This window comes from Urocitellus parryii, chromosome 5 (genome assembly GCF_045843805.1).
Source record: "Urocitellus parryii isolate mUroPar1 chromosome 5, mUroPar1.hap1, whole genome shotgun sequence".
Classification (NCBI taxonomy): Eukaryota; Metazoa; Chordata; class Mammalia; order Rodentia; family Sciuridae; genus Urocitellus; species Urocitellus parryii.
The window spans coordinates 96,045,779-96,061,417 of NC_135535.1; the positions used below are offsets into that span (position 1 = coordinate 96,045,779).

Sequence of the window (15,639 nt, forward strand, 5' to 3'; positions counted from 1 at the left end):
CACATGGCATTTTTGGTTGAAAGGTGACTCCAGCAAGCCATTGAGATGATAATGGTTATGTTAATGGTTAATCCAATTGAATACACATATTAGATATTAGACCCCTACAGCCTCGGCCTGCTACTTTGGAGCTTTCGCGGGGACTCCCGGAGAGTTCCCATTGGTTGGGGAAGTGCAGTAGGAGGGATTTCCGGAGGAGGGATTTCCTGTTGGTGTGGTGTGTCTCGGGAGAAGGCCGCGTGCATGGCGTTCCCGGGAATTTTGGAAATAAAGTTTATTCCTGCTTGAGTGACTCTTGATTTTGGGCCCAGCCAGACTGCGGCAACTTTCTATTGGTCAGGCAAATTACCTAGGCTAGCTGAGAATCAAGAGGAAAGAATACAGACTTCACCTCTTGATGTAAGGAATGGCAAAGCTTTTGTGGCTGATTTTAGCCTTCCACATATATTTTTTTATTTTTAAATCAGGTTTTTTATCTGTCACTCAAATTTACTATGTGAATTCCTTACAAGGCCAGATCTTATTCTTCTGCAGTGCCACATTCCCAGCACCTAGAATTTTGTCTATGCACAATAGGTACCAAGAAATACTTGCTGAATATAAATGAAATAATATATGCCCCAACAAATGAATGGATGAAAATGTAAACAAATAGGAAACTGAATGAATGTTTACACTTCTCTCTGGAATGTCAACTTCTTGAAAACAGGGTCGGATTTTTTCTTCATCTTTGTATCCTCATTTCTTAATACGGTCCTCTACACTAATCGATGCTTGGTAAATATTTGTGAGATGAATTGATGTATTCTAATTATTATAGTTAAAGGAGATAATGTTATTCCCAGCACACATATAGGTATTGAATAAGAGTGGCTTTATTAATGAATTAATAATTCCCTATACATAGGAAAATCAACTCATATATTTATTTAATAAAGATGAAATAAAAAGGACCAGATCCCTACCTCCCTCTCCTTTGGCTTCACAGCAGGCTCTCTAGTGTGGAAGTGGCAGCCAAGAACAGCCCCAGGGGCTGTAGTCTGATCACCTCTGGGTCAGGCAGGGCCTTCCTCCTGGACTTGCAGCACCTTTCTTCTTGCATGACTGCCAAGGCCAGTTCTCTTTGAGGTCATTAAGATGGAGGCTGAGATGATGATCTGAGCAGCTCAGAGGGCTGAATTGTGATTCACTGCTGCTCTCCAGGAGGATCAAGTGAGATTGCAATTCTCTTAACATTCTGGTGTTGTTTTGCCCTTGTGCAAATGTGTGCTTACAGTAATTGCTGAGAGCCCTGTGTTGAATCCAGGGGAAAGGGAGGGAGCTAACATTTGATACACTAGAAAGGGAAGGAGACCCTCCCCACATGACCCCTATTACAGGCTTCTCTCCCCACCAGGCAGTGGGGGGACTATTCTGACTGTATCTGAGCTGGCAACTGACTTAGCACCCAGGAGTCAAGTGTCAGATTGTCCCACTGTACCATGTGTGGCCTTGGGCCATGTACTTAACCTCTCTAAGGCTTTGATTTCCTTATCTATGAAGTGGGACTGATTCTTAAGTTTCCTTCTCTTCTGTGTTTCTATTTCCCTATTCAAATCTATGTTTTAGTAATCCCAATCTGAATGGATCCTAGAAAAGGACTCTAAAGTCAAGGAAGCCCTCTAATGAAGCAAAACGTGATTAATGAAGACTACAGTTAAAAAAAAAAAAATCCTACCTTAAAATCAGACTGAGATTTTTAATCTCATTTTAGGTCCCACTGGTATATTGGACTTCTAATTTTTTGTAAGTTTCTTTTAAGATTCTTCCTGTTCTATTTTAAGACGTTCTGGTTCTTGAATGTCTTATTCAAGACAATGTCTTATTTAGTTCTTTAATGTTCTTATTCCAAACCAAAGAGCACTGATTGCCACTCAAGTAAAACAATAATGCCTTACATCTCGGGTTTTTTTTTTTATTTTTTTAGATATTTCTTTTAGTTGTAGAGTGACACAATACCTTTATTTTGTTTATTTATTTTTATGTGGTGCTGAGATTGAACCCAGTACCTCACATGTGCAAGGCAAGTGCTCTACCAAGGAGCCACAGCCCCATGCCCCTGTGATAAGTTTTAATACAAGGGCATTTATTGAAAGCATCAAATATTTGGAAGACTTTTTCCCCCTTCTTTCCCATGGGCCTCCTTGAACAGATATTTTCTCCCAGTTGGTGACTTATCTTTCCAGTTCTTCATGAATGTGAATTTTGCTAAAGTTCAAGTTTCAATAACAGTTTTTTAAAAATCTCTGTTTTAGTTGAACCTCTCAGACCTTATCAAGGTAGTATAAGGCTTTTCAAAGGAAAAAGCCAGCTCACTTCTGCTTCTGCTTTGGCTAATTCTGGGGCAGTGCGCTCCCTGTTGGCCCCCAGACTGGCCTAGTTTAAGGAACAAATTCGAGAACAAGACTTTTCAATCTAAGAGAACATTGTCTTACATAGGACAATTTTAGATATCAGAACTTCATTGCCACAGAAGCAGCTAACAATTTTGAGAATCCACCATGTGCTAGATGTGGTGTTAAGTGCTTTCCTACATTTTATCTTATTCATTAAAGCAGTACTTCCAGACACAAGGGGCTCCACAAATTTAAATAAATTCCCCCATGTTCCAGCAACTGGCCTGAGACTGCCAAAGTTCAAATCCAAATTATTTCCCTCCAAGACAGGTTCTTTCCATAGGTCTGTGTGAAATTCATTCTTCCCATTACTGACTGGTTGGTTTCTCTGATTATTTTCTTATGAAAGATGCTTAAACTATATAAGTCTTGCTATGTCATTATCTAATTTGTTTTTTAATAGCTTTAATTTATTTTCAGATATTTTCTCCCAGTTGGTGGCTTATCTTTTCATGATCTTATGTGCATCTTTTAAGAAGTTCCTAATGTTAAAGTCTAATTTATCTTTGATCTTTTGGTCATCATTGGGTTGTTTTCATTCTCTTTTATAGATTGTGTTTGGTTTGGTGTTGTATATAAGAAATCTTTGTCTAAATCTAGATTACAAATATTTTCTCCTAGAAGTTTTATAATTTTAGGATTTTTACTTTAGGTATACCATTCACTTTTGAGTTAATTTCTACACATCTTCTGAGGTGTGGAATAAGGTCTTTTTTTGCATACAAATATCTAATTATTTCCACACCATTTGCTGAGAACTAGCATATTTGCACTAAATTACCTTTGTACTATATATGTGTGGGCCCCATATTCTGACACAATGATTCTATTGGGGATAATGCCAATATCGTTCCTAGAGCTTTACAGCAAATTTTGAAGTCACATGATATAATTCCTTTGGTGTTGCTTCTTTTTCAAGTTGTCATGCTATTCTATACTGTTTACCATTTATTTATTCAAGGAAAAAAAGACTGTTTTCTTCATTTATTTACTCAGGGAAAAAGTTATAAAACAACTCCTAAAAAATCTAAAGACAATTTAAAATTAAAAGTTATTATAGAACAGTGTGGACTTTTTGTATCTGGAACTTCAGCAGGAAGTAAGGCACTCTGAGTTTGGGATTCCATTTGTTTAATCAAAAATTATTTCATGTACCTTGCATAGATTGCCAATTCTCAAAAGAAAGCTAAAGCATAATAATTTATTCTTGAACTGTGTAGGACAGGATTACAGCTTTCATTGATGTTTTAGAAAGTACTTTGGGCTCTAGGGTAGCTTAGTCATCATTGAACGCATCAGTTGTCATTGCCCTAACAAAGTGGTGACTTACTGACTAAAGGGAGTTTATCTGGTAACATTGCTGCCTACCGTACTATCTATAAGATACCTTTCTTCACACATCTGAAATGTTATATCCAGCAGTTATAGGCAAAGCATTCTAGTGTCTCTCTTCCAATAAAGCATATTGGAAGTTTTACATTAAAGCTGTTACATTAAGCTTGCTCCTTCTGGGGACAATGAGAAGAAACTATAATCTGAGGGAGCTGGACACTGATCACTGCCACTGTGTGATGTGGAGCAAATTACTTATTATCTTTGGGCCTCAGTTTCATCATTTGTCAAAATGAAAAGTTTAGATGACTTGTCTTTGAGTCGCACATTCAACTCTGAAATTTTTGACTCTTCTGTAGTGTCTTTATTAACTTAAAAATTAGAAGTTTTGAAAAATATGTGAAAACTCTTGGCTGGGGTTGTGGGGCAGTGGTAGAGTGCTTATCTTGCATGTGTGAGGCACTGGGTTCGATCCTCTGCACCACATAAAGATAAATAAATAATAAAATAAAGGTATTTTTGTCCATTTACAACTAAAAAAAGTATTTTAAAAAAAACATATATATTCAAAAACTCTAAATGGCAAAAGCACTGTGATGAATCCAAGGGGGAGCTTTTGCAATCTGTGGTCTTTTGATGCACCCAGACTGCCTAACACCACTGCACCAGTCTACTTTTAACTATGGCCACACTGAGTGGTTAAGATGGCACTATGGCTTCTGGTGCTGTGATGTTCTGTGACCCATGACCCTCCCCTCCCCAATTTGGAGAAGGAAAAGAATAGCTTCTAAGCCCAGGTAATTCCAAAGCTTCAGAGTTCTCTTGAATTGGCAGTTTTGATTTCAGATATTTCTCCCAGGTAACTAGTACAGATTGAAACTAAGAGGATTTTAAACATCTTTTGTCTTTTTTATGCCAAGGCACAACAGAACTACTCTGTTCATACTCTAAATGATCACTGCTCTATTTACAGAATAAGAATCACCAAGAGCCTGAAGTTTACTAGGAAATGCAGAACATAGATTTGAATTTGAAATAATGTGATAATAATTATTGATCATTTATTGTGTGCCAAATGTTGTGTCAAGCCCTTCTTGTGCATTCTATAATTTCATTTTCATAACAATATTGAAAACTAGGCATAATAGAAAATGATGCCCAAGGTTACACAATATTAAGTGGCAGAGCTGATCTTCTATCCACATCTGTTGCAATCTACACCTTGAACTCTTAATGACTACATCAGAGACTAGCTCTCATTACTTAGCTAGAACTTTTAGAGAGTAATTAAATTTTTAGTATGAATTACAGTGATCTAAACCAGAATAACAAGTGCTAATGGATCACTTTGGGTAAACTTGATAGAAGAAAGAATCCACAGAAGATTTCCTGAAGAAATTGCTTTGAGTGATATTTTGAAATGAAGAACATGAATTGGCTAGAGACAAGGGTGAGTTTGTGCTGAAAAGATAGACGATATGAGACTCTGAAGATGCAAATGAACAAATTATGTGCTCAGAAAGCAACTTAAAGACTTACTCATTGCAGGGTAATAACCAAAAATAAACCCGATGTCATGGGGTGAAAATCCAAGAGATTACAGTGTTTTATAGTAGACACTGGAGATCCACTCTCAGAGTTTAAGCAAAGGGAGAAACATAATTTAAATTATATTTGATTTTACAATTTATCCTATAATTCACATAGGAGAATTATGAGTTTTGAATACTCGGAAAGTCAAGAGAAAAAATTTTAGCAAAATATATTTGATACTCAACACATTATCTTTAGGAATACAATATAACTCACCTCACAGAGGCCCTCTAACCTTAATAGTACAATGATGATGTATTTAGTTTCATAAATTAAGAGGACAGGATGCAGATTTTATCCAATTTTCAGAAAGAAGGGTGGCTATTCCACCACAATTATGCTAGCTGGCCCATCATCCCTGGTGTTGTGCGATGTGCATAAAATGAACACACAAGGGTCATAGATTAAAGTCAGGTTTGGGCAAATCGAAATCTCCCAACAATATGTATTAAATTGAGTTGAATTGAAGTCCACTTCCAGATAGCAATTACTGTGAGCTCCTGCATGGAGGCTAATGTGTTGAGTGAATTATAGTTGGGTTCCTTCCATTACAAAACCACTAATGCTAACTTAATGTCTCTTCATATTTTCTAAAGCGTTTTCTTTCCTTTTCTCTTTTTCTCTCCCTCCCTCTCTCTTTCTCTCTCCAGTTCCAGAGACCTAATGACTTCTCACCCCCTTTCCGCTTTGGGACTGTGCCCAATGGCAGCACAGAGAGGAATATTCGTAACAATTATGCAGAAATGCATGCCTACATGGGAAAGTTCAACCAGAGAGGTGTGGATGATGCTTTGCTCTCCCTGAAAACAGGGTAAGAACGTCTTCCCATCTGAGAGTGCTTGATATGTTCCTCGCATTTATTAAACATGTATTGAATCAGACATACTAGTATACCATGCATTGTGCCACATAACATAAGATCAAAGACTTTATTTACTGTTTATGGATTTCCAAGTTACACTTGACAATGTGATTCAAGCCTGTGTACAAAGATTCCTATGCTACTACTTCTGCATTTTTTTTTAGAAATTACTTTCTACTTGCACAAATGTAACCATAAAATAAATGAAATAGATATTAAAATAGAAGGAAAGAGTCAAGGATAAGCCTCATTCGTTACTCATGAAATAAAACCTGTACTCTAAGAAGTGAAAATGATGGTTCTGGTGTGTTATAGACAGAACAAAAAGTGTAAACGTTTTTAGATAACAAAAAGTAAGCAAGTATTGACTGATCTCCAATTCCAGCTTTTGTTGGAATCTTTTGTTGGATCTAAGAGTTTTTGTTCATTAAAAGAAATTCGTGAATTACAAATGTGTTGATTATCCTTTTGTTCATTTAGTCTCCAGAAGCCAGACCTGTAGAAAGGGATAGGCATTATAGAATTTGGGATTTGGGGATCAAATGGGGCTTTACAGTGTCACATAACGACTAGCAGCAGGTGGACTTCCTCTCAGTATCCCTGTGACACATGGTTACTTATTATACCATCAATACATTTGCATGGGATTTCAGAAGATTTAATTTGGACTTGGGGTAGGACAGCTTTGGGTAGTCTGAACCCCCAATTCTCAATCATATCAGAGCTTTGTCTTTTTGGTATGCCACTTTCTCTGGGGCACCTTTTATAAAATGTCTCATGGTGTATCATGGAAGAAAGGATTGTTTTTGTTTGTTTCTCAAGGAGGGACAAAACTACTTGCTTTGCAAAAGTACAGGGGATGATACATGTTTTTCTTTTTTCAGACCTCTCTATTACCTTTTGGGCTTTATGGGAGTTCCTTCCTCTAGCTTTGCTATGTGTAAATGTTGGTTTTAAGCTTTGATTCATGCCTTCCTGCCCTTAGTCCAAGGCTTTTCTCTATGTGTTCCTACCTTATCAAAGAGAACCCACAGAATGAGGTCCTGATCATTTAGGAATTGGGGAGATCTGAGTTCTTCCATATGTTGCCTTCCCTTGTAGTCTCTCATTTGTTCTTGGCAAGCCTGTGCTGCCACCACCCCAACCACTCACCTCTGTCCTTGTGCCATACAACAGAATATTGGAACCTTCCTGACCACAAAAATAGCATTGCACATCTATTGGAACACGTACACCTACACTTATCCCTACTCTGGACTGTAATGAACTGAGAAATGAAAAATGTTATATAAATCTTACCCATGCTATTTGTTATCATTGTGGCGCTTACTTCTCATTATTTCTGTTATTATTTTTATTGATTCCTTCTTACTCCCTCTCCTTTTCAGACACAGCTTATGAGTTGGCTTCAGGCCCAACATACATTCTTGTCATTCCCAGTGGGAGGGAAAGATCGCCTCCTTTTCAACCTGAAATCACATAAAGAACAGCCTGGGATTTGGGCTTTAGATTCTGGCAGTAGCCCAACTTGAGCCTTACTTTGAACCAGTTCTCTACATAGCTTTATGAAATCCTGCTGCTTCATATTAATGGCCCCTTGTGTAGTTTTGTTCTGAAATTCCTCTTTTGGATTTTGTTTACTTCTTTCCTGTGCAGGAAGCTGGATGCCTTCATCTATGATGCAGCAGTGTTGAACTACATGGCGGGCAGAGACGAAGGCTGCAAGCTGGTCACCATTGGCAGCGGCAAGGTCTTTGCCTCCACTGGTTATGGCATTGCCATTCAGAAAGACTCTGGGTGGAAGCGCCAGGTGGACCTTGCTATCCTGCAGCTGTTTGGAGATGGTGAGTTAAAGAAAGGGAAAGTGCCCATTTGTCCTCCTCCAATGGCCAGTCCAAAATATCAACCCTTCTTCCATCTCTGTTCCTCTAACCTATGCATTTGCACAAAAAAAGCATCTCACAGTATATAATGAAATTTGAGAATATGCTAGATTTCTAGGGTTGCCATAACAAAGTGCCATGAACATTGACTTAAACAGAAACTTATCCTTTCACAGTTCTGGAGGCTAGAGGTTGGAAATCAGGGTGTTGGTAGGGTTAGTTCCTCCTGGGGATTGTGAGAGAGACTATTTGAGTCCTCTCCCCAAGCTTCTGATTGTTTGCTGGCAATATTTGGTCTTCCTTGGCTTGTAGAAGCTTCACCCTGAGCCCTGCCTCCATGTTCACATGGCATCCTACATGTATGCACATTTTCCCTCTGAACGTATCTCTTAAGATTATTCATATTGGACTGGGGGACCACTGTGCTCCAGTATGACATCATCTTAACAAATTACATCTACAATTACCCTATTTCCAAATAAAGACACATCCTAAGGTACTGGGGGTCAGGACTTCAACACATGAATAATGGTGGGGAGGTGGGGACACAGTTCAACCCATATTGGGTGAAGGATGAGGGAGAAGATTAAAATAGTTGGTCACAAGTTGTGTTTCAATATTGCAGGGTGTAATCAGACCTTCCAGGAAAAAGTAGAAGAGACTGGTATTAGATGTTCCAACCAGTCATTTTATATGTGGCCCAAACAGTAGCTGGAACTGTGGAAGGACTCTTTATGTGCCCAGAGAAAGAGCAGGGAAATGAAGGCATAGTTGTCTACTCTTCCTTCCTTCCCTCCTACCTTCCTCTTTCATCTGGAAGAGGTAGGAGGCAGGCCAGGGGTTCACAGAGGCAGGCACCATAAGGCACTCGCCTGTGTCACTTTTGGCAGCAGATTGAGCAGCCAGCTTGCACTGAGAAAAATCTCTTCTATTTCATTATACCCTTGTCTTCTGCATTTCTCTTCACTTTATTATCCAAAGCACCTACTCTTCCTGTCATCCTCACGGAATCTAATCCAGTTACAGATGAACAGCCTTCTTCCACATGGCTCCACAGCCCATCAGCCAAGTGGTTCTCTCAATTATGTCTGCAGAATCTTTGCCGTTAGGGATGAGATCAGAAGCAGAAAATCAGAGGTAGATTCCCAGACTCCAGGTGAACTCGGCTGTTCCCTTAGTTAGGAAAAGCATGGTTTGTGTAAAAAGTGATTATATTAATATCAAAAGAGCAGGTGGGTATAGCTAGAGTGTTTCTAAGCCCTGGTATAAGAGCTTCTGTAACTCAGGGTTGTCACTTATAGGCAAAAATGGAGCCTGTACCTATGAGGAAGAGCAACACTAGAGATGATTTGCAGAAGTTGCCAAAACATTACTCAGATCATGCAAAGTCCACATTTTTAATCAAATTGTAACTGTTAGAATGGACAACTTCTTCATGAGATTTACTGAACTGTGCTTCTCTAGGATAAGAGACATTCCAGGGCATATGGTTTATTCCATTTCCCTTTAGTCTAGAATTTCTACCTTTATAATTCCTAGTATCCTGTGAAGTAGATAAAGGCTATTGGAATCTGACAGAATTTAAGTAATGAAAGCATCCTTATGCGGTGTTAAGAGCCCTCAGATATGATTTGGGTGATCTTCTTTTATTCAAGCTTACTCCTAGTTTGCTGTTATATATTTATTTGTATTTTCCTCTTCAACAAGAAATTTGTAAATCTAAGGGACCCTAGGGAACCAACCAATCTCTCTGCTGTTCTCTCTGTCTCTCCTTCCCCTGCCAAGTCTGCTTTGTGCAATTGTAAGAGCAAGTTTCTGAATCACTTGTTTGATTATGTTAATTCCCACTGTCTGTAAAATAAAGTGCAAAGTGCTTAGTCTGACACTGATGTCCTCAGAATTCTTGCATGGGTGTTTTTTACTTGGCTTCTTCTGCTGACTGTTATTCTGTTTAAACTGTTCTTCCTGCCTCTTCTTAAACAAGCTTGTATTTCCCCACCTCCCTCCCATTGACCATGGTATTTCTGCTGCCTGGAGTGCCTTTTTGTAAAAGATAAATTAAAATTCACTAATCCATCATGCCCAATCCCAAGTCCTACCTCCCCCACGAAAGCCCACTAGCTACCCTCCATCCACCAAATTACTCTCAGTAATTTAAACTCTTGCCTGCATAACAGATAGCTTGTCATATTGATCATTTATGTATATCAATTTACACTGGGCAGGTAAAGGGGAGCAGTGTCAATGTGTCATGTCTTTGTATTACCTGCAGTATCTTCATTGAGTTTTCACTAAATGCCTATTGAATACATTGATGAGCTAATATATAATGGTATTAATAAAATTACTATTAACTCTCTTTATTCATTTTCTTTCTTTGTGTCTCCTTGTCTCTTTCTCTCTCTTGTTTTTTTCTCTCTTCCTTAAACTTCCTCTTTCCCCCATTTCTCTATTCCTCTCCTACTCTTTCCCCTTTATTTATTTTTCTTCTCTGCCCTGTCTCCAGGGGAGATGGAAGAACTGGAAGCTCTCTGGCTCACTGGCATTTGCCACAATGAGAAGAATGAGGTCATGAGCAGCCAGCTGGACATTGACAACATGGCGGGCGTCTTCTACATGTTGGGGGCAGCCATGGCACTCAGCCTTATCACCTTCATCTGTGAACACCTTTTCTATTGGCAGTTCCGGCATTGCTTTATGGGTGTCTGTTCTGGCAAGCCTGGCATGGTCTTCTCCATCAGCAGAGTAAGTGCTTTGATTTAGATGCCTAGAGCTTGTTAAGGATAGCTTAGCCTAGCACTGTGCAAAACAGAGAGACCCCAAGAGGGCACTAACTCCAGCCTTATGTTGCTAGAGCAAGAAATCACATCATGCATTTCACTAGAAGTTTTTGTGATATTTCAAGAGGACCAAAAAAAAAAAAGTTGATACTATATTTCCTTTAAGAAATACCTTTCCATGTGGGATTTGGGCATTTGGTTTGCAATAAGAACTGGCAGATCCATCAAAATGGAAAGTTTGGCTTTTCCCCAAATGCTTTTCATCACCATTAGTCAATTCTTTATAGGCTGTATTAATCATTTAATCCTTTAAAAGAGTCACATTTCTATTTAAACAATGGAATGAAACATCTCTCTCTAATTCTAACAAACAAAGGTATATTAATGGTGGTCTCACTATTCCTATGTCTTAATCTTGAGTGGAGTATAAGGAGTTGAAGAGCTTAACAGGACCTTCAGAAATAAGTCTTGACTCACAAGAAATTTATATTCCAGTAACTTTCCTTAATTGGAACAAGAGTATAACTCTTAGGTCATTCTTTAGGTCACTTCTTCAGTCCTAATCTAAAGTGAGGCATCAGGAACAGTTTTGTACATCAACAAGATATCACAGACAGGAGTTTAAAAAACAAAGTGGACCTCTTTTGATTTTTTTTAATAAGGTCATGGGGCCCACTCATGAGCAGTCAACTCAAATTACATTTTGGGATTGAGGTCCACTTTCCAAATATGACCAACTTTGCCTCAAATGGAGTTATGAAAGTAAATGGATTTCTCATTAAATTGTTTCTTTTTTTTTGGTAATTTTCCTGTAGTATTTCACTGATAGGGAACAATTCTCCATTTCCTCTCTGGCTGAGTTGATTGAGGTCAATCAGTACCACTGGAATAGGAGAATGGAACTTGCATTGGTTACAGTCCAATTTGGGTTGTTCTACTGCACAGCCCTTCCCCAAGACCCAAGATAAGGCAATCACAGAAGCAAAAGAAACTGATGACCTGTAATAGGAATCCTGCTTATACCTTTTGACATTATTAGTCCCTTGAGAGAGGAAAAATGCTTGGCATTTTCTCCAGGTCATAGAAAAAGAAGGGTTAGATAGAAGGACAAGGACAGAAAGGAGAGTAACTATGACCTTGTGATGTCCTCTGGGACAATAGGCTCCCTTCTTTCCCACTTAGCTGCCATTCTCCTTCTAACCTTCTCTGTTTTTATTCCTATCCATGGGAGAACATCCATTTCCAAATTTATTTCCCTTATTGCAAAGACACAATTCAGCACTTCTTCTTCAATACTTTCCCTTACCAGGGAGAAAAGTTCAGTTTGTCTACCTTTCAAGGCAGGGAACAAGAGGTGAGCAGTAGGTTGGTTTGACTTTAGAAGTGGACCTAGGAGGCCAACCAGGAGCCCAGCACTTCCTTCTCATGGATGCTGTTCTTCACTGCCCAATATAAAGAGTTGTACACAGGAAGCTTTCTATCGATGCTAAGTTGATAAAACATTATTTATGATAATATTAAGTGAGTGAGAAAGTATAAGAAGGAAATTGAGAGTTAACGGGAGAATAAATGAGAGAATTCAACAAGGGAGTTATTTATTCATACCTAGTATCTGATATTTGTCCCAATTTTCCCTCCCATGGTGTAGGGCACAGTAGGAGAAAAATTCTTCTTTGACCCCAGGCTTCCTAGTTCTCTGTGTGAGTTTGGTTCATGCTTGACTAAAGAACAGAGTTGTTCAGCTGTTTTTGTTGACCAAAATTGTAAAAACTGCTCAAATTTTGTCAAAGTTGGAAAAGAGTGGCAACTGTGAGCTACTGCACCCCTTTTCTGCCATTCGGGAGTAACCAGCTAGAGCAGAGCATCCTCAGTCTCTGTAGAGCATTGCCACCTATTTCCAGAAGGCTGACTTTTTTTTTTTTTTTAACTGTGGGTTCATATCATGACCTTGTTCTTAAAATGTGAAAATCTGGGCATAGGAAGAAAAATCAAGTCAATGGTGGAGTTGAATCAGGAATGTCATGTTTTGTGATTCCAGTCTATTTGTTCAAGTCACTTGTTTCAGCCAAGGCTCCTCTCTGATGGCCAGGTCACTAACCTTAACTCATGAAATGAGGTTCGCTGAATTCAAGGGGATGATACAGGCAATCTTCTAGCTACATCTTGTAAGAGTGGATAAAACTATCTGCTTTATGCTTTCTCTGGCTTCTAGGAATGTCTTGATTGTAGAATGTGGTTTATGGTCATTTTTAGCTTTCCTGAATCTCATCTGTCCCGTGGTATTCTGCTTCAGGGTATCTACAGCTGCATTCACGGAGTGGCGATTGAAGAACGCCAATCTGTGATGAACTCCCCCACGGCGACCATGAACAACACACACTCCAACATCCTGCGCTTGCTCCGCACGGCCAAGAACATGGCCAACCTCTCTGGCGTGAATGGCTCACCCCAGAGCGCCTTGGACTTCATCCGCCGCGAGTCATCGGTCTATGACATCTCAGAGCACCGCCGCAGCTTCACCCATTCCGACTGCAAGTCCTATAACAACCCGCCCTGCGAGGAGAACCTCTTCAGCGACTACATCAGCGAGGTGGAGAGAACGTTTGGCAATCTGCAGCTGAAGGACAGCAACGTGTACCAAGACCACTATCACCACCACCACAGGCCGCACAGCATCGGCAGCACCAGCTCCATCGACGGGCTCTACGACTGTGACAACCCACCCTTCACCACCCAGCCCAGGTCCATCAGCAAGAAGCCCCTGGACATTGGCCTGCCCTCCTCCAAACACAGCCAGCTAAGTGACCTGTACGGCAAGTTCTCCTTCAAGAGCGACCGCTACAGTGGCCACGACGACTTGATCCGCTCAGATGTCTCGGACATCTCCACCCACACGGTCACCTACGGAAACATCGAAGGCAACGCGGCCAAGAGGCGTAAGCAGCAGTACAAGGACAGCCTGAAGAAGCGGCCAGCCTCGGCCAAGTCCCGGCGGGAGTTCGACGAGATCGAGCTGGCCTACCGTCGCCGACCGCCCCGCTCCCCTGACCACAAGCGCTATTTCAGGGACAAGGAAGGGTTACGGGACTTTTACCTGGACCAGTTCCGAACCAAGGAGAACTCCCCTCATTGGGAGCACGTGGACCTGACCGATATCTACAAGGAGCGGAGCGATGACTTCAAGCGCGACTCGGTCAGCGGAGGAGGGCCCTGTACTAACAGGTCGCACCTCAAGCACCCGTCGGGCGACAAACACGGCGTGGTCAGCGGGGTCCCAGCTCCCTGGGAGAAGAACCTGACCAACGTGGACTGGGATGACCGGTCTGGGGGCAACTTCTGCCGCAGCTGTCCCTCCAAGCTGCACAACTACTCGACGACGGTGACAGGTCAGAACTCGGGCCGGCAGGCGTGCATCCGGTGTGAGGCCTGCAAGAAGGCTGGCAACCTGTACGACATCAGCGAGGACAACTCCCTGCAGGAACTGGACCAGCCGGCTGCCCCCGTGGCGGTGACGTCGAATGCCTCCACCACCAAGTATCCTCAGAGCCCGACCAATTCCAAGGCCCAGAAGAAGAATCGGAACAAACTGCGCCGGCAGCACTCGTACGACACCTTCGTGGACCTGCAGAAGGAAGAAGCCGCCTTGGCCCCGCGCAGCGTGAGCCTGAAAGACAAGGGCCGTTTCCTGGACGGGAGCCCCTACGCCCACATGTTTGAGATGCCAGCCGGCGAGAGCACCTTTGCCAACAACAAGTCCTCAGTGCCCACTGCCGGACACCACCACCACAACAACCCCGGCGGCGGCTACATGCTCAGCAAGTCGCTCTACCCTGACCGGGTCACGCAAAACCCTTTCATCCCCACTTTTGGGGACGACCAGTGCTTGCTCCATGGCAGCAAATCCTACTTCTTCAGGCAGCCCACTGTGGCAGGGGCGTCGAAAGCCAGGCCGGACTTCCGGGCCCTTGTCACCAACAAGCCGGTGGTCTCGGCCCTTCATGGGGCTGTGCCAGGCCGTTTCCAGAAGGACATCTGTATAGGGAACCAGTCCAACCCCTGTGTGCCTAACAACAAAAACCCCAGGGCTTTCAATGGCTCCAGCAATGGGCATGTTTATGAGAAACTTTCTAGTATTGAGTCTGATGTCTGAGTGAGGGAAGAGAGAGGTTAAGGTGGGTATGGGAGGGGTCGGGCTGCGGGTCGTGTGGTGCGCATGTCACGGAGGGGGTCGGGGTGAACTTGGTTCCCATTTGCTCCTTTCTTGTTCTTTTAGTTTATTTATGGGATCCTGGAGTTCTGGCTCTTGCTGAAGGCAACCCTGGTGACCAGCACCATCCCTCCTCCTTTTCACAGTTCTCCTCTCCTCCCCAGATCTGTGCGCCATTCCTGTTCCCATAAGAGGGCTGAAACGGGCCCTCTCAGCGCGGGAGGGTTCAGAGGAGAAAGGAAGTACTGCATGCGAGCTTCCTCCTAGCAGGGAAGGAAGAGCTCTTTGCCATCTACCTTGAGTGAAGCCAGGAGAAGCAAAAGGAAGCCATGTGAGCACGGGAGTAGCTTTTCCCAAACTTATCTTTCTGTTTAGGTGAGGAAGCAAAAGCATCTAAGTGAGACCATTTAGCATACTGCTTGTGAATGAAAAGAGGCTTTTGCTAAATTCTTGTTGGGTGGATGACATCTGCACAGGGATGGTGTGCCAAAGGGAGGGTAGGAGGCCTTGTGTGTTTATATATAAGCCAAAAAAAAAAAAAAAAAAG

The 15,639-nt window shown here is 41.7% G+C and overlaps 1 protein-coding gene across 1 annotated transcript in view; it reads left to right on the forward strand.

Annotated features, from left to right (window-relative positions):
* Grin2b (glutamate ionotropic receptor NMDA type subunit 2B) overlaps positions 1 to 15,035 on the forward strand; it is a 288,344-nt gene extending 273,309 nt beyond the window's left edge. The window contains exons 9-12 of the mRNA XM_026409295.2: positions 6,011 to 6,171; positions 7,879 to 8,066; positions 10,612 to 10,850; positions 13,179 to 15,035. Of these exons, the coding sequence (XP_026265080.1) occupies positions 6,011 to 6,171; positions 7,879 to 8,066; positions 10,612 to 10,850; positions 13,179 to 15,035 (2,445 nt within the window). The remainder of the gene's footprint in view (positions 1 to 6,010; positions 6,172 to 7,878; positions 8,067 to 10,611; positions 10,851 to 13,178) is intronic.
* The last annotated feature ends 604 nt before the right edge of the window (positions 15,036 to 15,639 follow it).